Source organism: Mesoplodon densirostris, chromosome X (genome assembly GCF_025265405.1).
Source record: "Mesoplodon densirostris isolate mMesDen1 chromosome X, mMesDen1 primary haplotype, whole genome shotgun sequence".
Classification (NCBI taxonomy): Eukaryota; Metazoa; Chordata; class Mammalia; order Artiodactyla; family Ziphiidae; genus Mesoplodon; species Mesoplodon densirostris.
In genome coordinates, this window is record NC_082681.1 from 122,762,389 (window position 1) to 122,788,490 (window position 26,102).

General features: G+C 37.8%; 1 protein-coding gene across 2 annotated transcripts; it reads left to right on the forward strand.

Moving 5' to 3' along the window:
• On the forward strand, positions 1–26,102 carry LOC132482602 (sex comb on midleg-like protein 2). Of its 2 annotated transcripts, XM_060087911.1 has the most exons (9): positions 1–33; positions 7,351–7,568; positions 11,267–11,393; positions 13,690–13,893; positions 14,839–15,021; positions 20,158–20,271; positions 20,966–21,220; positions 24,396–24,547; positions 25,647–26,102. In XM_060087911.1, exons 1-9 carry the CDS (start codon positions 30–32, stop codon positions 25,773–25,775), a joined length of 1,386 nt encoding a protein of 461 aa, XP_059943894.1. In that variant the 5' UTR covers positions 1–29; the 3' UTR covers positions 25,776–26,102. The 2 variants fall into 2 exon arrangements, with proteins under 2 accessions (XP_059943894.1, XP_059943895.1); XM_060087912.1 differs by lacking the exon at positions 24,396–24,547 and having other exon boundaries at positions 25,647–25,771.

Consider the following 26,102-nt stretch of genomic DNA (forward strand, 5'->3'; position numbering starts at 1 on the left):
AGGAACTCACAGTGTGTCTAGACAGATAGATGTGTAAGTAAAGATAAGATGCTATAAGATCTGTGCCAGAAGAGATAAATGCCGTATGTGTGGTATATGACCATTAAAATCCTATGGTTTGCCTCAGAGCTTAGTGCTAGAGTTTTACAGAGCTGGTAATTGAGCAGAATTTCAGATAATGCATGGTAGTTTAGCTAGTGACAAGGGAGGGAAGGCTTTTCTTGGGTCAGCCTCTGCAAAGGCAGTAAAGGTCAGAATGTTTGGGGATCTGAAGCAGATGATTATGGCTGAATCTATAATGATAGATGGGGAAGAGATGAGATGAGGCTGTGAAGATACGTAGAGGGCCTTGGATACCAGGCCAAGGAGTTCAGAGTTTAGCGTATGGGTAATGTGGCATCACTGAAGATGTTTAAGTGGAAAAGTGACATACAATTTGTATTTTTGAAAGATCATGCTGATGTACTATAGAGTATGTATTGGAAAGGGCAGCCAGGGATGCCAATTAAGAAGCTAGTGTTGTAGCTTATGTGAGAAGTCATGAGGTCTTGGACCAAGTCATTGACAGGCATAAAGAAGAACACAACTAGGAAATACTTAAAGGAGGTAGGCTTGGTTAGACATGTGAAGGGAGGAAGAGTACAAAGATGACTTCAAGATTTCTGACTTCCGGTAATTTGGTGATAAAAAGGTAATGGCATTCATCAAGATAGAGCATATAGGATAAGCATGATGATTCTCCTTTTGGACATGTTGAGTTTGAGATGCCTATGTAGATTATCTGTTAGCTATTGAAAACACAGCTCTGGAACTTGAGACGGGCCTGTCGGGGATGTGGTGGGGGGAGGTAGGCACGTGAGTGCTTGAATGAGCAAGAGAACAATTTGGGAATCATTATCATGTGTAGGCAGTAGCTGAAATCAAGGGTGTGAACCAAAGTGCTCAAAACTGAGATGAAGGTAGGGAGAAGATAGCTAATCCTGGGGGACACCATAGGAAAAGTGACAGAGGTACGAGGAGAACAAGGAGGGAGTGGCCGTGTGAAGTCCAAGAAAGAATTTTCAAAAGAAGTGTTTAGTGCTTGCTGGAAGTCAAATAAGATCAGGAAGAAGCATCATTGTCAGTGGCTGTTAGGAGGTTATGGGTGATGTAAGCACACAGATTCCCTAAAAAGAGGTGCCTGAAGTGTGCTGGCAGAGGGTTGAAAAATGAGAAAATGACAATAATAGTGACCATGAGCTAGTGTTTCAAGAAGTTTGGTTATAAAAGGAAGGAGTGAAGGTATTACCTGTAGATAATGTAGATAAATAGGAGTTCCTTCTTTGGAGGAAACTTCTTTCTTCCATTTGTTAGGCATTGACAACAATGTTTCCCCATTATCCAATCCACTGATGGAAGAAGGCAAGGAGCACCCTCAGAATCTGGGAAGGGAGAGTGAGAATAGAGACAGGGATGGTTGATGGTGTTGATAATAACAGCGAACATTTATTGAGTGTATACCATGTGCCACGTACAGATTTCAGCTAATTTGCCCAAGCTATCATTTCTCATAGATATTATGTGGTAAAGCTGGATTTGAATGTAATTAATCTGGAGCCAGTGTCTCTGCACTAGATAGTAAGAAGCAGGGGAGAGAATAGGTGTAAAGAGTGGCTCGTACCAGAGTTCCATGTCCATCTGATCTCTACCCTGCTTCTTCCGAGAAAATTCGTAGTCCTCAGCTAGCTCCTGCCTTCCAAAACGCCTGCTGCGATAAGTGTCAGGAACCTGCTTCCTTGTTTCCTTTTCCACTAGTAACTACCCCTTGTGGTTTCCTTCAAGAGTTTTCTTAGCTTATTTGAGGTTTTCTAAAAGGATTTTTTATTGCAAAAAAATAAGGAAATAAGTGCATTTAAAAGACTGTCAGTATGCTTATGAAGAGGTAAAGTCACTCTTATGTGACAGTAATAGTCCTTCAAAAAACAGCTATTCAAAAAGCTAGTTTCAGAGGTAAAGCAAACTCTGTCCGTTATGAACGTTTGATTCCTAAAGCAAGGTTTCTGGGATAGGATTGTGGCTTCTCTGGTACAGGCGTGGGGAGAGGAGAGAAGAAATAGGGTAGTGTCTGAAGATACCAGTCAAGGAGGCCAGTGCTATGGCGTGGGATGGCAGCAGGAATGAAGGAACGAAGTTCAGAGGGTTTACACTTGACTCTGCCTCCCCTTGGCTTTTATTGCTGCCCGTGACCCATCAGTTTGTGGCAACATGGGCTCTATGGAACAGGGAGCAAAGTTGCAGGTAGGGGCATTGGGTACCTTGACTGAGTTTCTGTGAATACCAGGCCTCCAGGTTGGATAGTTTAGGTGTAACCATCTCTGTTGATATCTCCATGTTCTTCATAATTGAGGCTTGTGTTGCTTCTTTGGTTTTATAGTTACCAGTATGAAAGATCCTTAGAATAATGACAGTTTCATTGTACATGCATTTTTAAAAATAAGGAAGATGACTTGCAAAGAATTCCTCAGTCTGAAAAAGTTTGCAAAGTCAAATGTTTACAGTGACAGATTTTTTTTCTTTTTTACTCAATTTTGTTTTTTCCAAACCATATGTTACTTTTCTATTTTTGGCTATTCATATTTTGATTTTGTCTATTTCTAGCCTCAAATTCAAGGCATCTGTTTTTACAGTAGCTTCTGCCCTTGTTGTCATATGGTTATATATATAGCATTCAGTCTATTTGAGGAGAAGGAAATCATAAATCTGTCTACTTAAGGAGATAGGAATTTATATATATATATATATATATATATATATACATACATACACACACAAACATACATATAAAATATGAACCGTATGACTGGGACCGTATTTATTTCTTCTGGATTTCCTAAATTGCCTAGATTGGTAAAAAGAACACACTAGGTATTAAGTAAATGGTGGATGGAAAAATCTGGAGAACAGTAAGCAACCATACCTCTATCCTGTCTTTTTAGATCAAAAGCAAGATACATATTAATTTATATCTCTAATCCATTTTAGTTCCTCTTCAGGTCAGCCATGTGTAAGCCAAACCAGCACAGGTATAACAGTAACTGGAAATAGGGGTTGCTGTTCATTTCTAAGTGTATTTCCTTTTCTACGATAATTGTATGTGCTACTCTCTTTCCATAGCTCAGAGAATGCAAGCGGTACCTTTCAATAATAAAGCATCTTCATGTGTCAACAGAAACGTACATTTAATGAGTACTGTTTGGCAATAAATATTAAATAAGGTTAAATCTCCAGGCATGAAAAGTTTTACCAGCATGTTTTTGTCTGTACTTGTTAATGTTTTCTCCTTATAAGTATGCCTCCACATCTGATTTTAAAAAAACCCAAGACTTCCTCTGTCAGAGAGCACCTAGCAACTAGTGAATTATCATAGGAGTTCACAGGGTTGTCTTTTGGGCCTTCTTCTTCTTCTTTTTTGAAACACATGCACTTTGACTCAGGGGAGTGAAATTAATAGGCTTTTTTGTTAGAGGACAGAAAGCAAGGTGGCGTATTAGAAAAAGCATGCACTTAGGAGATAAAAGTCTCTTAGCCAAATGGGTGATCTTGGCAAAGTTACCCAATCGCACAGAGCCTAAGTTTCCTCAGGTATAAAGTGGGGAATAATACCTACCTCATAGGACATTTGGGAGGATTACATGCAATAACAGATATTGAAGCACTTAGCATGTAATGGGTAGCCAGTACATGTTGGCACCTACCTCCTTTCTTTCTTCAGTTCCCCCTGTTCCAGGCTTCCAGGCCTACTCTTGACTTTATTTCCTGCCTTCTGATTGTTTCCCAAGATTTATTCATTTCTTTTGCATTTTCATAATTGAGTAACTTCATATCTCCTGGACATTTTTCTTACCCAAGCATTGTCTGTTCTACCTGAAGATAAGCTGAGGAACCAGGTATCTTTTGTGTTAGGTATTCACATAAAACTTTTATTAAAGATGATTAGCACATCCTTCTGTATATTTTACATACTTTTTTCAAAGAGGTTTTTACTCACTTTGTTACCACTATGAACACATGGTTGTAGTGCTATGTATAATTCTCACGTTATCTTTGAAACAAATCTATTTTCTTTTTCAATAGTTTAATTAATACTGAATAGAGTTTTAGCATGGTGTGTATATGTTATATGATTGCTCTTTGGAGGAGAGATAAAAATACATGTATAATGTATATAGTTTAATTTTGCTGTTCAATGTATTGAATGATTACTCATTCCTCTTTAGTTAAAGTAGTTTAAAAAGTATTTTGTTCTAGGTGCTGGGGATATGGCAGTGAACCAAACTGAGTCTTTGCCATTGAAAAGCTCGCTTTCTAAAGTGAAAAAATTTTAATTTTTCATAATGCATTTTTCTTACTTTGGTCGTACACACACACACACACATATATATATATATATATATATATATATGTACCATGCATCAAGGAGTTTTATTGTAATAGAATATTATATTTGGGGGGAATATTTGAAGCTATGGCTCAAATATTTTGTGTCCCAAGATTTATTAATATCAAATGTCAAATTTTTTAGATCAAATATTGACTTCATTACATTTGCCATGTTCCACAAAGTAATACTTTATTACAATACTTTATATAAAATATACTTGTTTTGGAGGTCTAACATTGGCTTGCAGGTTGAAAATATTTTTCGTTCATTTAGTAAATATTTTTTGAGGACCTCCTATACTCCTAGGTTCTGTCTTAAACTAACCTAGTACAGGAATTTAAACTCAGGCCCAGAGCGCAATCTATTTGCTTTTCTTCATGCCATATATTAAAGGGTGGGGACCAGAACTGTGGTGATGAATAGATTGGTCAAGAGAATGAGGATTTATTTGGATTTAGTTACTGGGAAGGGGTCATTACCTTGGAAAGAATTTTTTTTAAATGGTTGGGGGAAGAAAAGCTTATTATAGGAGACTAAGGAAGCCCAGAATAATAAGGAAACTGAAGTATGAAGTATAGGCGATTCTTCTTTGTATCTTGTTAGTGAGTAGAAGGAAGATTCATGCAAGGGCTTGAAAGTACCAAAAACTAGGGAAGGAAACTTCCAAATGAGGGATATATGAGGGTTGTAAGAGAGAGCAAGGAGTTGGGGATCAAGTGATTAAATACCATGAAGAGAGGAGATAATTGAAACTGTAATGTTCCAGAGGAACCAGAGAAGCTAGTTATTAGGACAAAAGTGAAAGGGGATTTGGCCTAGAAGAGTAGAGAGGAAACTTCATTTGATATAAGAGGAAGAGATGAGAATGAATGAAAATAAAAGTATTTTAAGATGGAGGAATGGGATGTTTATGATCACTCCCAAAAGATAGCCTTTAATCTTCTCATAAAGTAGACGGTAGGGTCATTTGCTGAATGGAATAGGGTGAGAGGGAGAGGGGAGCTTAAAAAGGGGGAAATGTTCTGCCATTGAAACATACTTGGAAATCAGTGAGTTGAAGCAGTGACACCCCAGTTGAGGTTAGCATGGATGTTACAGTGATCTACAGTGTCCCAATGTTCTGTAGCAGGAGTTGGCAAGCTACAACCTGAGGGCCACATTTAGCCCATGTAGCCTGTGAGCTAGGAATAGTTTTTATATTCATAAAGGGTTTAAAAAAAGAGAGAGACAAAGAAGATTGTATGACAGAGACCATATGTGACCTTCAAAGCCTAAAATATTTACTCTCTGGCCCCTTAAGGAGAGAACTGACCCTTGCTCAAGACCAGAGAAAGCAAATGATAGTGTGACTCAGTGGTTGGAGCTGACATGTTGGACATGATCAAAGATCAGGGGGTGATAACGTAAGGGATACTAGTTATGAGGGTTTTGGTGGAGGTGGACAGTTGGGTGCAGGTTGATAAGGGGGTAAAGTAAAGCCAGAAGAAAGCTAACAGATTGGATGAAAATGGAGAGGGCTTGTGGCTAGATCTCATAATGAGAATGAAAAGCATGATCAGTTGGTATAAAGCAAAGATGACAGGTAAGGAAGTTGGAGGTGGAGAAGGGAAGCACAGTTGGTTATCTTGGAGGTTGAAGAGCTTCACAAATTGTCTATTGATGAGGTCGGGATGATGGAGCATCAGAAGTATGATATTTAAATTCCTGAAGATGATAACAGGGAGACTCTGTAAGAAGAAATCATGTGAATTAGGTTACTAGAGTTATTTGAAGAAAGTGGAAGTGGGCATGGAGTATGATGAGGTAAACGATGGTAAGGAGTTAAACAGAGGCTGGTGTAGGTAGATAAATTACTATAAATAAGGGGAGGGGGAAAGTGATGGGGTGGCAGTTAAGTGGTCCTCCATTTGCCCTGTCAGCTGTTCCATCCTCTTGACTAGGTAATTGATAGAGGTAGACAAAAAGGCTGCAGGGAAGATGTGGTATTCTCCATAGAAGGTCACATTTACACATAGTCTTTGAGGATGGGAGAAGCAAAGTGGTAGGTTAGTTTCAAGTTGTAAAATGAAGCCCTCAAAATAAAAGTAGTTGATGTTTTTTGCACAGATGTATAAATGTTTTACTTATACAGCTCTTCCTGTAAAGACTTTTTGACGTTAGTACTATTTACTATGTAAAGTTCATTTTTTGTACTAATGAAATTATTAAGGGATTAATACTAAAAATATCTCTCTTTACTTAACTATGAATATATACAAGAGTAACCTGGCAGGTAATCTTCATTTGAAATATTAAAACTGTCTTGATTGGGCTACAAATAACTAATAGATACAAATCACTTGGGCATGATAGTGGTCCTTCCATGACAATGTTAATGTAGAGTCTATATTATAGCTTATGAAGCTTTACTATTTAACATACATATAGGAACATAATGTACTTTAGCCGCTAAAACTCTAGTTAGGGGGATTCCCCTGGCGTTTAAAAGATGAAGCAGGAGCCGTTGGTAGCTGCTTTGTTATGTTTTTCTGTATTGGCGGGCAAAATGATTCCTGTATATATGGCATAATTGGATAGTATTTTCTGAAGGAAAAACTCTTTTCTGTGCCAAGGACTAAAAATATGAGAAGCAGACAAAAGGTAAATTGATAGAAATTTTCACTGTGCTAATTAAGTGGGAAGTTACTGGTTCTTATTATAAAAGCCTCTTTATTTTTTCTGGAGAATCCGACTATTTCCTGATAATCTGAAATCTTAAATACGTAAAACGTGATTTTAAATGGTACCTTTATTTTAAGTGGTTTTCAATGAATGACCTTTGGAATATTTTTAAAGATTGAGTTAAATTTCTTTTGAATCATAAGAAGAAAATACCTTAATTATGTCATTTATTTTAATTGTATTTTTGTGTTGTGTGTTTTTTCCCTCAGTTCCTGTTACAAAGAATATAGCAAAAACACAGTCTTCTCCTTCCAAAGCAACCCAGCGTTCAATGCAGTCTCTACAGAAAACTGCTGTAGTATTACCAACACAGCAGATCAAGAAATCAGGTCAGACTAAACCACCTGCACATACTTCAGTCCCCAAGAAGGGGAGTTCTGTTAAAAATATCACACCAAGGAAAAAAGGCCCAAACTCAGGAAGAAAGGTTAGTTGTATCTCCTACTAATTTGTATTACAGGTCTCTGTAGTGCCTTATTATTAAACATACAGTTTAGGACTTACTAAGAGTGTTATGATGCCTTTTAGGAATGTACCAAGAGTATATAAGGCTTTTTACAAGGTGGAGCGGGGAGGGGAAGGGAAGGATTGGGAGTTTGGGACTAGCAGATGTAAACTATATATAGGATGGATAAATAACAAGGACCTACTATATAGCACAGGGAACTATATTCAGTATCCTGTGATAAACCATAATGGAAAGGAATATGAAAAAGGATATATAACTGAGTCACTTTGCTATACAGCAGAAATTAAACGCAACATTGTTGTGTCAATCAACTATACCTAATTAAAATTAAAAAAAAAAGCATATAAGGCTTTTTAAGGCCCCTGTAACAATCAAGATTGTTATTTCTTTTCTTGGATAAATTTAAAACTGAATCGTGTTCGACCTCTTCAAAACCACATTGAAGATACTGCATGGGTGTATTTATGTTCGAGCCAGTTTATTTAAAACTCAGTATACTTTAAAAATCAATGCGAAGTGAATTTTACTGTACATAGATTATACCTCAGTAAAATGGGGGTGAGGGGGAAATCAGTGTGATGATAAATTCAGTGATGCTAAAGTCACATCCTACCTAACTGACTCTCCCCCAAAGAAAACAACTCTAAAACCTGGAAATAATAGAAAAAGCAGCTACCCGAAGACACTGGAGAATGAATGGAAGCAGACAGACTGTGGTTGGGGGGAATACACATAGGAGGAGGGGTGTTATACGAAATGCTATATTCAGCAAACATACTCTTCAAGAATGAAGAACTAAAGACATTTTCAGGTAAAAGCATACAAAAAATTCATCACTGGCAGACAAACACTGTAAGAAATGCTGAAGGAAGTTATCTCTAGGTAAATACTAATGACTTTCTTTTTGCTTTTTTCCTCTTAATTTCTTTATAAAAATAGGACTATTTAAAGCAATAATTATAATGCAATACAGTCTTGTGGGGTTTATAACATACATAGATATAATACATAAAAAAATGATAGTATAAAGGCTTAGGGGTGGGGGATATGGATTTGTAGCATTGCAAGGTTTCAACATTTTCTGTTAAGTAGTACAATATTAACTTTATGTGGATTGTACATTGAAACTCCCAGAGCATATTGTAAAAATACAAATGCAAAGAAATATAGCTAAAAAGCCAATAGGAAAATTAAAATGGAATTCTAAGGACTATTCAAGTAATCAACAACAACAAAAAAGAGGAAAGTAAGACAGAGGAACAAAACACAGAGGAAACAAACAGAAAACAAATAATAAATGGTAGACCCAGACCGAAACTTATTAATAATTACTTCAAAAATTAGTCAACTAAGCTTTTCAGTTAGAAGACAGAGATTATCAAAATGGATTTTTTAAAAGATCCAAATACATCCTGTCTACAAGAAATACACTCTAAATATAAAGACATAGAATCTCTCTAGATGTTAGAACTGAATTAAATTTCAGCAGTATTACCTTAAACATTTCTGAGTTCAGCCACCTGATATCAATATATATAACGTTTCTATTTTGTTACAACTAATGTTTGCAGTATGGAGCAAAATGACAATACCATTTTGATTTTAAAAACTTACATTAGTATTGGTATTTTATTTTAAAAGGCATTCAAAATTTATAAAATAAAAATCAAAAGTCAGGGCTTCCCTGGTGGCGCAATGGTTGAGAGTCCGCCTGCTCATGCAGGGGACACGGGTTCGTGCCCCGGTCCGGGAAGATCCCACATGCCGCGGAGCGGCTGGGCCCGTGAGCCATGGCCGCTGAGCCTGCGCGTCCGGAGCCTGTGCTCTACAACGGGAGAGGCCACAGCAGTGAGAGGCCCGCGTACCGCAAGAAGAAAAAAAAAAAACAAAAGTCAATAAAACTGAATATTTTTCAAATATAAAATCATAAATATTGAAAAAATCAAATAAGCAGATTATTCTAATGTAAATTCTTAGCAGATGAAATTTTTTAAATTAAAAATAAATTATAAGGGGACTTCCCTGGTGGCGCAGTGCTTAAGTCTCCACGCTCCCAATGCAGGGGGCCTGGGTTCAATGCCTGGTCAGGGAACTAGATCCCACATGCATGCCGCAACTAAGAGTTCGCATGCCGCAACTAAGGAGCTGGAAGGCCACAACTAAGGAGCCCTCCTGCCACAACTAAGACCCAGTGCAACCAAATAAATAAATAAATAATTTAAAAAAATAAATTGTATAAACTTAAGGAAAGTTAATGAAATTTAAAGGCAAATCATTTATTTTAAATTCATTTTAAAAATTAAAATGTATCAAGGGTGTCATTGATGCATATATTTAGTACATATTTTCCAGTTGCTGAGAAAAGTCTTTGTGATTAGCTGGTATATGGTCAAGATATGATAACTCCAAAAAGTTTCTCTTCATGCTTTTACTTTCAAATAATTCCAATGCCGATTTGACAATTTTGAAGAGATCTTTTTGAAAATATTGTTGCATGGTGGTGAGGAGGGGCAAGGGAAAGATAATGTAATTTTTTTGATAATAAACTTTTTTGTTGCAAAGGAAGCATTTCAGTCCACCTTCATCTTTTTTAGCTTCATTATTTCATCATAAAAAGATGAAGATTCAACTCTTTGAACTAGAGTAAGAACTGTTCTTGCCGTACTCTCCTTTGTCAATTATTTTCTTCCCTTCCTTAAGCATTCTAGAAGTATGGAAGTATGGAAGCACATTTTCCAAATAAATGTATTCAATTTACATTGTTAGTGCAAACACACTATTTTGGTATGTCCTAAGTCAAAGGATTTAGGTTTTAGATTTTTAAAATACTGAAAGAATGAGAATATATTGACACAATAATTGTAATTTAGTATTTTCAAAATAATTTACTAAGATACTGTGAACCCAAATGACAGTCACTAATTTAAACAAAGAAAGAAAAATCCAACAACACTGTTTGTTTTTTTCTCCTTTTTCCCTGCCTTTTAAATATCTTCTATTATTACCTTTTCTAGGCACAAGATCCCCTTCTCTGATACTGAAGAGTTGTGTTTGAAGATAGCTCCTAGAAAACCCCAAGAGTTGATATAAAATAAACAAAACGCTAGTGACGTTAACAATACCCAGAAGACATTTGGTTCTTACATACAACAGGCATAATTTTGTATGGACTTTAGCAAGCCACTTACAATTTTGTCAAAATTATCATATGTAATATGGAGAAATGCAGGCTAGATATGGTAAAAACCCAGATGAGTGACTGCTTTCTGAAGACAAGCTTTGTCCTCTGCCTTGTTGAGGTCCCCCACCCTCATCTGATGAATTGCTGGATTAGATTTCCAAACTCCTTTAGCAGTGTAAAAAACTTACTGGGAACCTCAAAAAAAAAAAAATAAAACAAGTTTTACAGAGTGAATTATTTTGGCTAAAGTGTGACTAGTTGGAACAGGGGGTAGCATTGGGAATCCCAGCCTCTTGGTCTCTTCCTCTCCTACCTGACCAGCTTATGGGCCCCTCTTAGGAGCACAGTTTGAAAAGTACTGCAGTTTGTGACACAGGGATTTCCAACCCAGAGGACTTCAGACAACTGATCATTTGTGAACCAGTGATGCCAATAATTTTATGACCTCCTTATCTAGGAATTTTTTTTTTAATAGGAAAAATGTATTCCTGTTGTATGTTCCACATCTTCAACTTCTGTCAGTATGCTGGCCAGAGGACGTGGTGGTGTTTTATATGAAAAGGATGCTATTCCTGGGTCATCTAAAATAGTGATGTCTACAGGTAAATTAATATTTTTAAAAGAGTATAAAATTAGTTATCTTTTGTTGTATTATTTTCAGTGTCTTTGAAGTCCTGGAAATAAAATAAGAGGGAAAAAGGATAATAGTAGACATTTCTTTGAGCATTTTTCATATTAAAATATTTTGAAATTCTGATTGTTCATTTTGATGTCAAGGAAAAACAGTCTGTTTAAATACATAAGTCACTTGAAAATTCAACACCCTTAAGATATCCCTCTTGGTAAGATTTATAAAATTTACATTATTGTCAAATCTATTCTTGTTTTCCCATTATCTCATTTCACAATTTGTCTTTTTTTGTGTTGTATGTATTTTTAAGGTACCTCAAACCTTATTTTAATGTCTTATAAAATTTTCACAGATCCTTGCCTGTCAGGGGGCATGATGACTTTAAATTGTTCTTTGCTTTGTGAAGAGTGTGAAATGACAGACACCCAAACTAATGAATCCCTTTTATTTGTCATTTCCTGCAAGTTTCCTTATTCCTTTTCTGTTTTTTAAAGCAAGTTTTTTTGCTCCCTCTCCTAGATCCTTAATTATCTCTCTTACATTCTTCTGTTCCTTGGACTTTTCCCCTCAATTTTTCTTTTCTTATTAAAAAGAAATTATAATTTAATTTAATTTTTTGAAATAGAAATCACTTTCAAAATGATTATTATAACATACCCCCCCTTTTTTTGGCTGTGTTGGGTCTTTGTTGCTGCGCATGGGTTTTCTCTAGTTTTGGCGAGTGGGGGCTACTCTTTGTTGCGGTGCACAGGCTTCTCGTTGCAGTGGTTTCTTCTCTTGTTGTGGAGCACGGGCTGTAGAGTGCAGGCTCAGTAGTTGTGGTGCACAGGCTTAGTTGGTCTCCGGCATGTGGGATCTTCCCAGACCAGGGCTCGAACCCGTGTCCCCTCATTGGCAGGTGGATTTTTAACCACTGCACCACCAGGGAAGCCCGTAACATACCTCATTTTGTCTCTTTATTATTTCTGATTTTTAGTCCATTAGGAGGGGAGCCTAGCTAAACGAGTATAAACATTGAAATCCTTGTTTAGCTCAATTGTGTTCAGTAGAACGTTGTCCATGCCATCAGCACCTCATGTTAAGTTTTTAATAGGTGTTTCATTTCTGTGACAGAGTCCATCCTTCCTCTGGCTATTGCCACAAAGCTTAATTATCATATATTTCAAAATAGTGAAAGTGAGATTAATGGGTTTTTATTGTACTAAATATAGACTGTATACATGAAAATTTTGCAGTAAATTGAGTAGTCGATAAAAATAATGTGCCTCTTGATTTAGGGGGACAATATATTTTCTGTTTGTTAATAATCATATTACATGTGTTAATTTGTATTTGTGGATTCTCAGTGAAGAAAAAGTATAGAAACTTGACTGATTATGATTATAGATTATTTGCTTCTAAATTCTAAATGCTTTTATTATACGAAGGAAAGCATTTATTTTTAAACTTTTCTTGCATGCACCTCAGCATGTATATAAAGAGCATTTTTATTTTCTTAAAAATTAATGAAAAGGGCTTCCCTGGTTGTGCAGTGGTTGAGAGTCCGCCTGCCGATGCAGGGGACACGGGTTTGTGCCCCGGTCCGGGAAGATCCCGCATGCCGCAGAGCGGCTAGGCCCGTGGGCCATGGCCGCTGAGCCTGCACGTCCGGAGCATGTGCTCCGCAACGGGACAGGCCACAACAGTGAGAGGCCCGCGTGCGGCAAAAAAAAAAAAAAAAATTAATGAAAAAACTTTCTCTAAGTCATTAGAACTTACTGTGACACATATCTGAAATTATTTGGTTACTTTAGAAAATACTATATAATGAGAGTGCAATATTGTTGATTTAAAATAAATTCAGTCCAAAAAGAGTGTGCTAATATGACCAGTTTTGAAAGAAAATTCTTATACTGTGATTACTGTTAAAAAGTGAAAATATTCTTGTCTTTAAGCCACTTTATGTAATCTGAGAATGTGTGAAGAATTGTTTTATGATGTTACTAAAACTTGTATTGTTTTTATTATAATCAGTTTGGGCAGAATTCTAGAAAATTGAATAAGCATTTGGATTATTTATTTCTAGATTTCATATATTTACAAAATGTGAAAATATATTTACATACATATTTTTAGGTAGCAGAAATGATCACCGCTAGTAACTATGTTTAGGTTCTCCTTGAGTGAAGCGTGGCTAATGGGATATATAGTGATTGATTGTGTAGTGTTTATGTTCCTTCTAACCAATCTCATTGTTTGTTATATCTATATACACATTTTTCATCAAGTCTGTGTCTATGTAAACAAATATGGGAGCTCTGGCCCTCACCTGGATCAGAAGAAAATCCAGCAGCTGCCCAACCGCTTTGGCCCAGGCCCTGTCAATGTGGTGCTCCGGCGGACGGTGCAGGCCTGTGTGGATTGTGCCATTCAAAGTAAGACTGTTTTTGGATTCCTTAAGCCAGATGATCGTGGAGGAGAAGTGATAACCGGTATGCTCATCTCATCCTTTATGAGCTTTTATTCCCTAATTTGTTTTTAGGTTTCAAGAAGGCAAGGATTTTATAATACATAGATTATTTTATAAACTTATATTCTGTTAACTATAATATTTGAATATTATATTAATGTAATAGAATATGTATAATAATTATATGCTTATAGACTTTTAACCCTGGTTTGGAAAGTTTAACTTTCAAAATAGACAAATAATGTCAGAGTAATACTGTATATTGAGGTAAGAGGTACAGATTTTTCCTTTTACCTGCTATATTAAGCTCACTATAGATAAAGTGAGCCTAATATATTTTAATTTTTTTAGAAAACAGACTAATCTGTAAGAATCTCTAAATAAAAAATGTGGTTCAAGAAGTGAGTAAGAGGGCTTCCCTGGTGGCGCAGTGGTTGAGAGTCCGCCTGCCGATGCAGGGGACACGGGTTCGTGCCCCGGTCCGGGAAGATCCCACATGCCGCGGAGTGGCTGGGCCCGTGAGCCATGGCCGCTGAGCCTGCGTGTCCGGAGCCTGTGCTCCGCAATGGAGGAGGCCACAACAGTGAGAGACCCGCGTACAGCCAAAAAAAAAAAAAAAAAAAAAAACAAGTGAGTAAGAGGTAAGATACACATGGCTTTCATCATTGTATGATCAGATACTGCATTTGTACCCATGGAATGTTTGGAAGAGCAGGAACTATTGTACATCAGTGGGTTTCTGTTGTTGTTGTTTACTTTATGAATATTTTTAAATGAGAATGCTTTCATTCAGACTATTGTGTTTGAATGAGAGTAACTTTTATAATTTAAGATTATTCCTTTATAAATTACAAAAACCACATGTTAGATTTATAATACATTTCCTAAATTGATGGCTTTCATTTTTGTTGATGTGGTTCTCATCTTTCTGTGATGTAATTCTGACATCTTTTCTTCCCTATAATAGCCTCCTTTGATGGGGAAACTCATTCCGTCCGTCTCCCTCCAGTGAACAGTGCAACATTTACTCTTCGCTTTCTTGAGAACTTGTGCCACAGCCTGCAGTGTGATAACCTTTTGAGTAGCCAGCCTTTTAGCTCTTACAGAGGTAATAGACATAGCCCTGCAGAGCATGATCAAAATAAATCAGGTAAGAGGAAATATAAAATTTTATACTGTGCTTCTATTTTATATTAGATTCTACATTAACTTGAGAATCTTATCTAGTTCAGTTTTTCCTGTGTCTTCCTGAAAGTAAACCTTTTAGTCACAGTGAACTAATTAGACATGTATAATATATAGTTTTTGTTCATTCAAAGTGGAAAAGTAATTTCTTATTGTATTCATAATTAACTTGAGAATCAAAACCTGAAAGGTGCATCATTGTGTGTTTTTTTTGTTTTCTTAAATTTTATTTATTTATTTATTTATTTTTGGTGGCATTGGATCTTCGTTGCTACGCATGGGCTTTCTCTAGGTGTGGCTTGTGGGGGCTACTCTTCATTGTGGTGCGGTGGCTTCTCTTGTTGTGGAGCACGGGCTCTAGACGTGCAGGCTTCAGTAGTTGTGGCTTGCGGGCTCCAGAGCACAGGCTCAGTAGTTGTGGCGCATGGGCTTAGTTTCTCCGTGGGATGTGGGATCTTCCCGGACCAGGACTCGAGCCCGTGTCCCGTGTGTTGGCAGGCGGATTCTTAACCACTGCGCCACCAGGGAAGCACCCCCCGCCAGTCCCCTTTTAAGTACTGTCTGTATGGTATATTTTTTCCCATCCTTGTACTTTCAACCTATTTGTGTGTTTGAATTTAAAGTGTAGTAAGTTTGTAATACAACTTTTAAAAAAAAATCCATTCTACCAATCTGCTTTTTTACTGGAGTGTTTATTTCATGTACATTTAATTACTGATAAGGTAGGACTTACATCTACCATTCTGTATGTCTCTCTTTTTTTGGGGGGGTAGTCTCCTCCTGCATTACTGCCTACTTTTGTTTTAAGTAGGTGTTTTCTTGTGTACCATTTTATTTTCCTTGTTCTTTTTACTATTTTTTGAGTTATTTTCTTAGTTAGTTGCCTTGGGGATTACAATTAACACCTTAACTTATAACAATCTAGTTTGGATTAATACCAACTTAATTTTAATATTATGCCAAAACTTTGATCCAGCATAGCTTTGTTTTCTGCCCACTTCTTTGTGCAATTATTGTCATACAAATTATATCTTATACATTATAAGCTCCCAAATACAGTTTTTTTTCTTTTTCTTTTTTTTTTTTTTTTGCGGTATGCGGGCCTCTCACTGCCGTGGCCTCTCCCGCTGTGGAGCACAGGCTCCGGACGCGCAGGCCCAGCGGCCATGGGTCACGGGCCCAGCCACTCCGCGGCATGTGGGATCCTCCCGGACCGGGGCACGAACCTGTGTCCCCTGCATCGGCAGGCGGATTCCCAACCACTGCGCCACCATGGAAGCCCCCAAATACAGTTTTATAATTATTGCTTTTTTAAAAAAAATAAATTTATTTATTTTATTTATTTATTAGGTTTGGCTGCGTCAGGTCTTCGTTGCTGCGTGTGGGCTTTCTCTAGTTGTGGCGAGCGGGGGCTACTCTTAGTTGTGGTGCGCGGGCTTCTCATTGCAGTGGCTTCTCTTGTTGCGGAGCACGGGCTCTAGGCGCGTGGGCTTCAGTAGTTGTGGCTTGCGGGCTCCAGTAGTTGTGGCCTGCGGGCTCTAGAGCACAGGCTCAATAGTTGTGCTTTGCGGGCTCTGGACCACAGGCTCAGTAGTTGTGGCACACAGGCTTAGCTGCTCCGTGGCATGTGGGATCTTCCTGAACCAGGGTTTGAACCTGTGTCCCCTGCATTGGCAGGTGGATTCTTAACCACTGTGCCACCAGGGAAGCCCTATAATTATTGCTTTATGTAGTTGTCTTTTAACTGAGAAAGGAGAAGAAAAGAGTTATAAACACAATATATTTACTGGTACTGTTTATTTTTTTTAATGTGGATTTAAGTTATTCTCTATTTTCATTTCAACTTGAAGGAGTCTCTCTAGTATCTCTTATAGGGTAGCTCTCTACAAGTGAGGAATTCTCTCAGTTTTTCTTTATGGAGAATTTCCTATTTACTCCTTCAGTTTTTAAAGATTAGTTTTGCTAGGTATAGAATTCTTGGTTGACCATCTTTTTGTTTCAGTGCTTTGAATATGTCATCCCACTTCCTTCTAGCCTCTGTAGTTTCTGATGAGAAGTCAGTTGCTAATCTTGTTGAGGATCCTTTGTGTGCGATGATTTGCTTTTCTCTTGCTGATTTCAAGATTCTCTTTGTCTTTTGCTTTTGGTAGTTCGACTGTTTTTTTCTAGGTGTGGGTATCTTTGCATTTATCATAATTGGAGATTCTTGTGCTTTTTGGATTATGCAGATTAATGTTTTGCATTAAAGTTGGGAAGCTTTTAGACATTATTTCTTCAAATAGTGTTTTTGCTCCTTACTCTCTCTGTCCTCTCCTTCCAGGACTCTCCCATTACGTTTATTGTGGCATGCTTGATGGTGTCCCACAGGTCTCTGAAGTCTGTTCATTTTCTCTCTCTCTCTCTCTCTCTCTCTCTCTTTTTTCTGTTCCTCAGACTATATAATCTCAATGGACCTTTTAAAAAATTTGGTGATTCTTTCTTCTGCTAATTCACATCCGCTGTTGAGCCCCTCTAGGGTTTTTTTTTTTTTTTTTAATTTCATTTATTATACTTTTCAAGTCCTGAATTTCTATTTGGTTCTTTTTATAATTTTTATCGGTTTATCGATAGTGTGAGACATTGTTCTTATACTTTCCTTTAGTTCTTTAGACATGCTTTTTTTTTCAGTTCTTTAAACATATATAAAATAACTGACTTGATTCCTTTGCTTAGTAAGTCCAGTATCTGGGCTTGCTCAGAGGCAGTTTCTGTTGACTTCTTTCCCCCCTGTGTATGGGTCATACTTTCCTCTTCCTTGCATGTCTCCTAATTTTTTAATTGAAATTTAAAAGTAATATAATGCAGCAACTCTGAAAATGAGGTTCCCTCCCCCTTCCTGGGCTCTGTTGTTGTTGCTGGTGCTGTTTGGATTTTTAGTGACTCTCCTGGGCTAACTTAGTGACTTTTCCAGGTCTAATTTTATTATATGTGGCTACTGAAGTCTGTTCACTTAGCTTAGTGGTCAGCTAATGATTGGACAGGGATTTTCTTAAGTGCCTGGAACCAGTATGTCTCCCAGCCTTTGCCAAGGGGTTCTTAGTGTGTGTTGGGACTTACCTTGAACATTCCAGGAGGCAGTTTACAAATCTGCTTTGTGCAGAGCTTCAGGGTCAGCAAAAAATGACAGAATGGGGCCTTCTAAAGTCTTTCCTGAGCATTCATACAACCATGTACATACATATGGCCTTCTAGATTCCCAGGAGTATCTCAGTGCTTTTCAGAGTCCCCTAATGGACATCTCATTCTCAGTTTTTCCTTTTAAGCTTCTTGGTCAGCTTCTTGTCAGCCCCAACTGGTAATACTACCTCTGGAAGCTGCAGTGTTAAGCAGTTGCCATTGTTGTGGGCTTTTTGGTTTTGTTTTGGTTTGTTTTTTTACCAGTGCTTTGGATAGGGCTGTTCACACAGAGCAGGCTCTGATTTAGGTCAAATAAAACAAGCCCAGAGATCAGAGGTCTTCAGTGGGCTGCAAGATTGATCAAATAGTGACAGTTGTCTGTGGGTGGAGCTTTTGGAGAGTTCCAAATCCTTTGTGCCCCCTTCAGTGCTAGGCTGGCTGCTGGCTTTCACAGCTACTGTAGTTGCGAAGCTGTTGGTTTGCAAGGCTGCTGCAAAACTGGGGTGAATGGGATTGTATTAGGGAAGCTAAAATGCCACAGAATTTGTTGTTCTTTCTGAGATTCGGCCATTTTTCTTGAATAACTGCTTTTTGGGTTGTTGTACTCCTTTAGTTGACGTCCAGAATTTTGAAAAAGCTAATTTTGCCAGTGCTGTCATTATTTTTATGAAGGAGTGGATTTTCTGAAGTCCTTCATCAGTCATCCTGGAAGTGCTTCTCTATGATGACTTCTGAAGTACTTTGCGAATTATCTGGCTTTTTGTAGTTATCTCTGCAGGAACAATTTCATGCCTGAGCTCACTACGATACCCAGAAGCAGAAGTCAAGAATCAATTTTATGTTTGTATCAACCCCAGACAGTAGACCATATACCAGCTTCATAAACTTTTCATAAAGAATGTATTATAATATTATAAGTAAAAGATAAGTAAAGACTTTTTCTGATCTTCCTATGATTCTGAGGTAAATATCTATAGAAAACTATAGAAACTGTATATTTTAGTACTCCAATTTTCTGTATCATTAAATGGGTATGAAAAAAGTCAATTATTTCTCTTCTTAGAATTTAACTGTCCTAATTGTAGAAATATCTCTCATTCACTGAAGTATGTTTTGCCTGTTAGTTTTGTAGTTGATGATTAAAAATAAAATCAAATGGTGAGAGCTCTCTTAGACTCATTAGTAATCAGTCAGTAACTGGATGGCTAAAGATTGCTCATCAGACGATTTTGAGAGGCATGCTGGCCCCCAGCCATTTTGAACTAGATCAAGTTTGACTTTGGTACTTTCTCATTGCAGTCTTTCTTCACTCTGGAGGTCTGTTATCCTACTTTATAGATTTCTATTGCACTTTATTTTTCCTTTTAGTTGGAGATTAAATCAAAATATTGATCGATAATGTAGTGTAACGTAGTCTAATGTAGTGTAATTAATAAATTGAAATGCCTTTATTTTCAGGATTTTGCCTTAAAGTGTGGTCCTTTAGGAAGAAATGCATTTGGTCGAATGATAAGTAACCAGTAGAATTGTTGTAAGGGTACCCCTTGGCCAGGATTGTCGCCTATAAAATGGAGTGTTCATTGTACCCTATCTTCTCTTTAACTTCTCTGAATTCTTAACTTTTCTTGCTCATGGGAGCAATCTTCCCAGGTCTTTTTAGACACATTACAATTGGTTGCCTCACTGTTGGCCTGAGAGAGTTAGAAAGATGTGATGACCCTAGAATAAAGGAAGCCTAGACATAATGCCTTTAACCCTTGAATATAATATCACTGAAATGTTTAATAGGATGAAATGAACACATCTTGTTCATAAATAATTGATAAATTATTGATGAAGTTATAGTAGGCAAATGATTTAGAAACAAAAGTGTTTTATGCTGATGATATGAAAACGCTTGAGTATATTAATTAGCTATAACAGACATTTCTGTTTTTGAAAACAGTAAAAGAAGATACAACAGAAAAGAAAAGCACCAAACGACCTTCTCAGGAACCTCTGCCTTATGTTGCTTCTCTCTCTCCTAAGTCCCCCAAAACAAAAGTGCATGCCTCTGAAGGTAAATAGTATTTACATGTTGCAAGACTGGGGAGAAAAGTCACTCTTCTATCACTTATATGCTCTTGAGTGTTGATGCTGGAAGTAGGGGAGTATATTCCCCCAAATCAGTTTGGCAGTTAGGCTACTACTTGGGCAGCTTTGTTGAGCTCTTCATTCCCTTCAGAAGTGCACAGTTGTCATTTCTCCTTAGATTAAAGAAAAACAGTTATAGCCGTGTTTTCCATTCAGCTTTGTGTTGCTAAAAGCTGATAGAAAGAGGAATAGAAAAACCTAGTACATTTCTCCAGTGAAAGTTTTAAGTGCCCAAGGAGTAAGCAAATGTTAGAAACCAACTCTGTGATCATATTGTAACAAAGAGTTGTAAAGAACTGCATTCCTAAAAAGAAATGCTTTAGTGAGGTGTTCATAGTCTTGGTGGCAAGACTGGCGAGGGTTAGTTGCCATGAGAAAAATAGGTGATATCATTAGAATCAATTTGGATTTCAGGACAGTGTCCATTACTATAAACACCAAGAAGGGGATGGCCATGCGCTTTGTGTTAGAGGTTTGTGGTTCAGTATAGCGTGGCTTAAGTGAACTGTTGTTGGCAGTTAGGGGATTTTTGACCTTTTAATAGTATTCGAGCTGTACGTCTGTTGAAGATAATTGCCTTTGTCTTTTTTCTTATTGCCTTTGTCTTTTTTTTCTTGTAGAAGAAGTATTATCTTCTGAGGGAGATGGCATGCCCAAAGGGGAAATGCTTTCTGAAGAGTCCAAAAACTCACCACTAAATCCAGCAAGTCCTTTGAATCCTGCCAGCACAAGTCCTATAAGCACTCATACTCCAGTCTCCAGGAGTGTTTCTCAAAGTGTGCCATGCACCTCGAGTTCAACACTGGTGGGGACCAAATCACCTCCCAAGAGTAGTCACCATGAAGTTACATTCCAGATGCAGAGGAAAAGTGAAGGTATATTCAAAAACAGTGATTCTCAGCCAGTGTGTTTGTCTTTCCCCTTAAGGTTTCCATGCCCCACAACATCCCCTGAGAGTTTATCGCATTGGAGAAAGTGCCAAAAGTGAGGAGGTCGAGTCCTCCCCTTCACCTCATTTTCAGGGCCAAGCTGCTACACATGCTCTAATCCTCATGGCATTGCAGAACTATTTCTGGGAATCTGGATCACCAGCCATGTTTCTGATGGAGACTTCTCAGTTTAGTGCTTTTCCATCCATTGTAATTTATCATTTCCTTGGGTACTGCCTGGACTCACAACCCTCACATGACTCTGAGGCCTGGAAGGATGCACTCCCTCTTCTTTCTGACGTACTCTCTTCCTTGTCCCTGTTGAGACCTTTCCTGGCCCCGCCTGTGTGTGGTTCCCAGATCTAGGCTCTGGCATTCTGTTGCTGCAGGCGTTTCCCCATTTTCCACACTCCCAGTCATTCCCTCCGACCCCGCAGGAGAACATGATATGTATGAACAGGACAGCATCCTACTCTTCATTTGGAAAGAGCCAGAGCAGCCTTCCATGTGCAAAGATAGCTACTATCCTGTATCCTTTTAAGGGTTAAGGGTGCTGTGGTGAGAGGAATAAGTGTTTTGTCTTTTGTCACCAGATAGGCATCTAGGCAAGGTTGAGGCGAAAAGGAAGTAGGAATCAACTAACTCCCCTGCCTTTCATAATGGATATTATCTATGGGCAACTGCACTGTACACATGCTGTGATACATTTAATATCGTCACCCCCATCTCCTACTCCGTGTAGATTGTCTCTGGTTTTGGAGTGATTTTTGTAGAGAGACTGAAGATAGATGTTCGTTTTATAAAGGGGTAACGTACCCTGAATTTTTAGATACTTTCACAATATATGAGTTCATGAAGACAGGCCTTCTGGTCTCCTAGTGTATATAAGACAGAGCCATTAAGGAGAAGAGCATGACTGGACTTGGATTATTTTTCACATAATTATTTATTTCATGTAATTATTTGAATAACACTAATATAATGTTCATAACCTTCTCTGATTATTTTGAAGATGTGGGCCCAATTAAATTATTTTCCATGATAGATTAGAAATAGATGAGCTCACAGTTGTTTTTTATTTTTAAAAATTTTAAAATTTATTTTATTTTTAGCTGTGTTGGTTCTTCGTTGCTGCACGCGGGCTTTCTCTGGTTGCGGCGAGCGGGGGCTGCTCTTTGTTGCGGTGCGCGGGCTTCTCATTGCGGTGGCTTCTCTTGTTGCGGAGCATGGGCTCTAGGCATGTAGGCTCAGTAGTTGTGGCTCGCAGGCTCTAGAGCGCAGGCTCAGTAGTTGTGGTGCAAGGGCTTAGCTGCTCCAGGGCATGGGGGATCTTCCTGGACCAGGGCTCAAGCCCATGTCCCCTGCATTGACAGGTGGATTCTTAACCACTGCGCCACCAGGGAAGCCCCTGTTTTATTTTTAATATAAAATTATAGTTTTATACCAGAAATCATTTCTTTACATATAGTTTATTTGTAGTAAAAGTAGTTATATGTTATTCAAAACATAACTATACCAGATTCTGATGACAGAAACCAAAAATCCCACATAAATATAAGTTAATTTAGAGGTATGGTTAGCCTTGCCAGTATTTTTTTTTTTGCGGTACGCGGGCCTCTCACTGTTGTGGCCTCTCCCGTCGCGGAGCACAGGCTCCAGACGCGCAAGCTCAGCGGCCATGGCTCACAGGGCCTAGCCGCTCCGCGGCATGTGGAATCTTCCTGGACCGGGACACGAACCCGTGTCCCCTGCATCGACAGGGGGACTCTCAACCACTGCGCCACCAGGGAAGCCCCACCAGTAATTTTTTAAGTATAAAATTGAGTCTGTTTTGAGTTAAAGGAGAAGACTTTTCTGTCTGGATTGTTAGAATGCCTTAGGCATGGCACGGTCTATACCATCATCGTTTTTACTTGGGTTGATACAGCCCAGCAGCATTTCTTGGTAGACCAACATTTTTATCTCTGACAAGTAGAAAGTAGGATAGATTTTACTAAAGAGTTTTTATTTCATACCAAAGTTATGCTATTTAAAAAGAAAATAAATAAAATTTCCCATTGTGAGTTCTTTTATCTTCTGTTTTTCTTTGCCCTTTCCCTGGGTGAATACTCCAAATACCCATAAAATGGCCAGAGCCCAGAGGATAGGAAAGAAAAGGTGCACTTTTGGCTAATTCACACATACAAAAATATTAAATTTGTATTGACGGTCCTTGTTTAGAGAAACAAATCCTCCTAGCAAATTACAAACCCCACTTCTCTTATCATACACTAACTTTAGAGAGTCAAGCGCTCTGGTTGAGTAAATGAATACCTGTCTGGGCACAAAGAAATTTCAATACAACGTAGTGAACAGCACAGCTATAACTTTTTGAGGTATGGGCACTTAAATTGTTTCATGTCTTAGTTACTTCTTCTTTAAACATATAAACCTTCAACCAAAATATCTATTACTATGCAGTGAAACTTGAAAGAGGCATTCAGTATAATGTTAAAGTTACTTCTGACCTAGCTAAGCACAAAATAATCTTGTTTTCTTCAAAATTCAGATAAGCATGTAAGGCTTGAGAAACAGGAATTTAAGGAATAAAGTGATGCTAAAAACCATCCATATTGAATACATTAAAGTGAATAAATGTAAGCAGTTATCAAACTGTAAATTCTGGGGATTTCCATTGCAATTAGCTAGTAAAATAAACCTAATCTGGAGATATCAAGAGGAGAAAGATTGAGAGAAATTCTTTGAAATATTTAAAGTAAGAAAGCAACAAGTTAGCTTAGATTAGCCTAATTTAACCCAAGTAACAGGTCTTTTGCTGTATTTTCCTGTGGCCAAAGTGGCCTCGGATTGCTCAGTCTCTTTTACGATCTTTGGAACTGTAAGGTGTCTTCCGAAGCTGCTTTTGTTGTTTGGGGGAGGTCAGGTGGGACATTCTTGAGTAGCCATCCTCAGGTCATCTTTATCTAGGCTTTCCCTGGATTTTACCTTGGAGTCCTTGGGTCCATGCCGGGGTACTTCACAGAAGGTTCCAGGAATGAGACAATTCCTCCCTACCTAACATCTCTTCTTTCAGGATAATGATCAGGTCAAGTATGATTTGTCTTTTTTCCCCCCATTGAAGCTCCGAGTTATATAGCTGTACCTGACCCCAGTGTCCTGAAACAAGGCTTCTCTAAGGACCCTTCAACCTGGTCTGTGGATGAAGTGATGCAGTTTATGAAACATAAAGATCCTCAGATATCAGGCCCCGTCGCCGACCTCTTCATGAAACATGTAATGTATCTTTTGATCCGGTTTTCCTGCCGTAATGACTTTGAATGACCTCTGTGCAGGCCCTTCAGTTGGATACTGATTAGTGTGGATGGTGGGGGAACCCTATCAACTGATTTTTCCATATGCGAGAAAGTTTACTTTGCCCAAAGTTAGAGCCTTGAAGGGTGGAGGCTGGATCTGTGCTTTAAATGGGTACCCGAGTACCTAAAATACTACAAGTCTTTGAGCTCTCAAGAGAAGATGATTCGGCATGGCCACTCTCAGGTGTCTTCTCCTTTCTAACAACAGCTACAAGGATCCTCCTCCCCACCTGCTCCCTGCTCGGCCCCAGGACCGTGAGTAGGAGGGGTGACCACAGCTGTGACAGGGTGTCCTCCTTGTTATGATGCCCGATGAATTCAGTAACTGTAAAAGATTAAGTGCAGCTTTATTTTAAATAGGAACTCATGAAAACCAAATAATATGCTTCCACAACATAAATTGCTTAATTAAGGAAATGAAGAATTTTAGGAGGATGCCTTGTGTCTGTTAAATAATGTTTATAGTCTTTTCTAACAAATCAAATTCATGACCAAATATCTATGTATCCTTTTTGACATTGTAAGAAGATCTGTAATAAGTTTTCGTATCTAATTAGCTTCACACAACTAACTGAATAGCTTTCAATATAAGGACAGCACTGTATAGCACATTTACAGTTTGCATTAATGCTGATATACTCATATTCCCAGCCTTTCTAAGAAAGTTAATGACTGTCTGAAATTCATTTCTACAGTTCACAGTTTTCTACCCTTTGTCATAAATACGTGGTATTTTATTCAACATATAGTATTTAAAATCAGAGTTTGATGCTAAGGCCATTTTTCAAAGATACTGGGTTAAATTTCCTTTTTCTTAAAATTTGAAGTGAATTTAGAAATTTTCAAATGATGCTTCACATATAAGTTATATTTTTAATAGTTTTCAGGAAATAAATGCATATTCAGAGAATATATATTGAGAATGTACAGCCGCTCCCTATTTTACATGTCCTTATATGTACGTAACGTGACAAAACATGAAATCAGTATTAGTAATTATAATTTCTTTCTCTCTGTAGGAGATCGATGGGAAGGCTCTGCTACTACTCAAAAGTGATGTGATGATGAAGTATATGGGGCTGAAGTTGGGGCCAGCCTTAAAGTTATGTTACTATATTGAAAAACTTAAAGAAGGAAAATACAATTGAAAAAAAATGTGTAAGTTTAGATTAGACATAATTTTCAATTGTCTTGATAACTTTTTAATTTAAAAGTATTTTTATTCTCGTAGCAGTTTTTGTTTTGTAGACAGTTCCTCTAAAACTACGTTATATCCAGAATTGCAGAACTACATTACAAGTCCAGTCTACTTCTTTAAAACACATTAACATGTTAGTATTAGCATATTCAACTTGGCAGTCCTTTATGTCTTTTTATTATTTTACACTTGACAGTTTATTATTTAATTGTACAGCTTACACATATACTTAATGCAGGAAACAGAGAAACACCGTTGATTTTGATTAATGTTTATA

Coding starts and splice junctions, on each gene's coding strand:
- LOC132482602 (XM_060087911.1), top strand. Junction 20,272..20,965: donor AAAAGTGCATGCCTCTGAAG/GTAAATAGTATT, acceptor TTTTTCTTGTAG/AAGAAGTATTATCTTCTGAG. Junction 24,548..25,646: donor CCGACCTCTTCATGAAACAT/GTAATGTATCTT, acceptor TTCTCTCTGTAG/GAGATCGATGGGAAGGCTCT.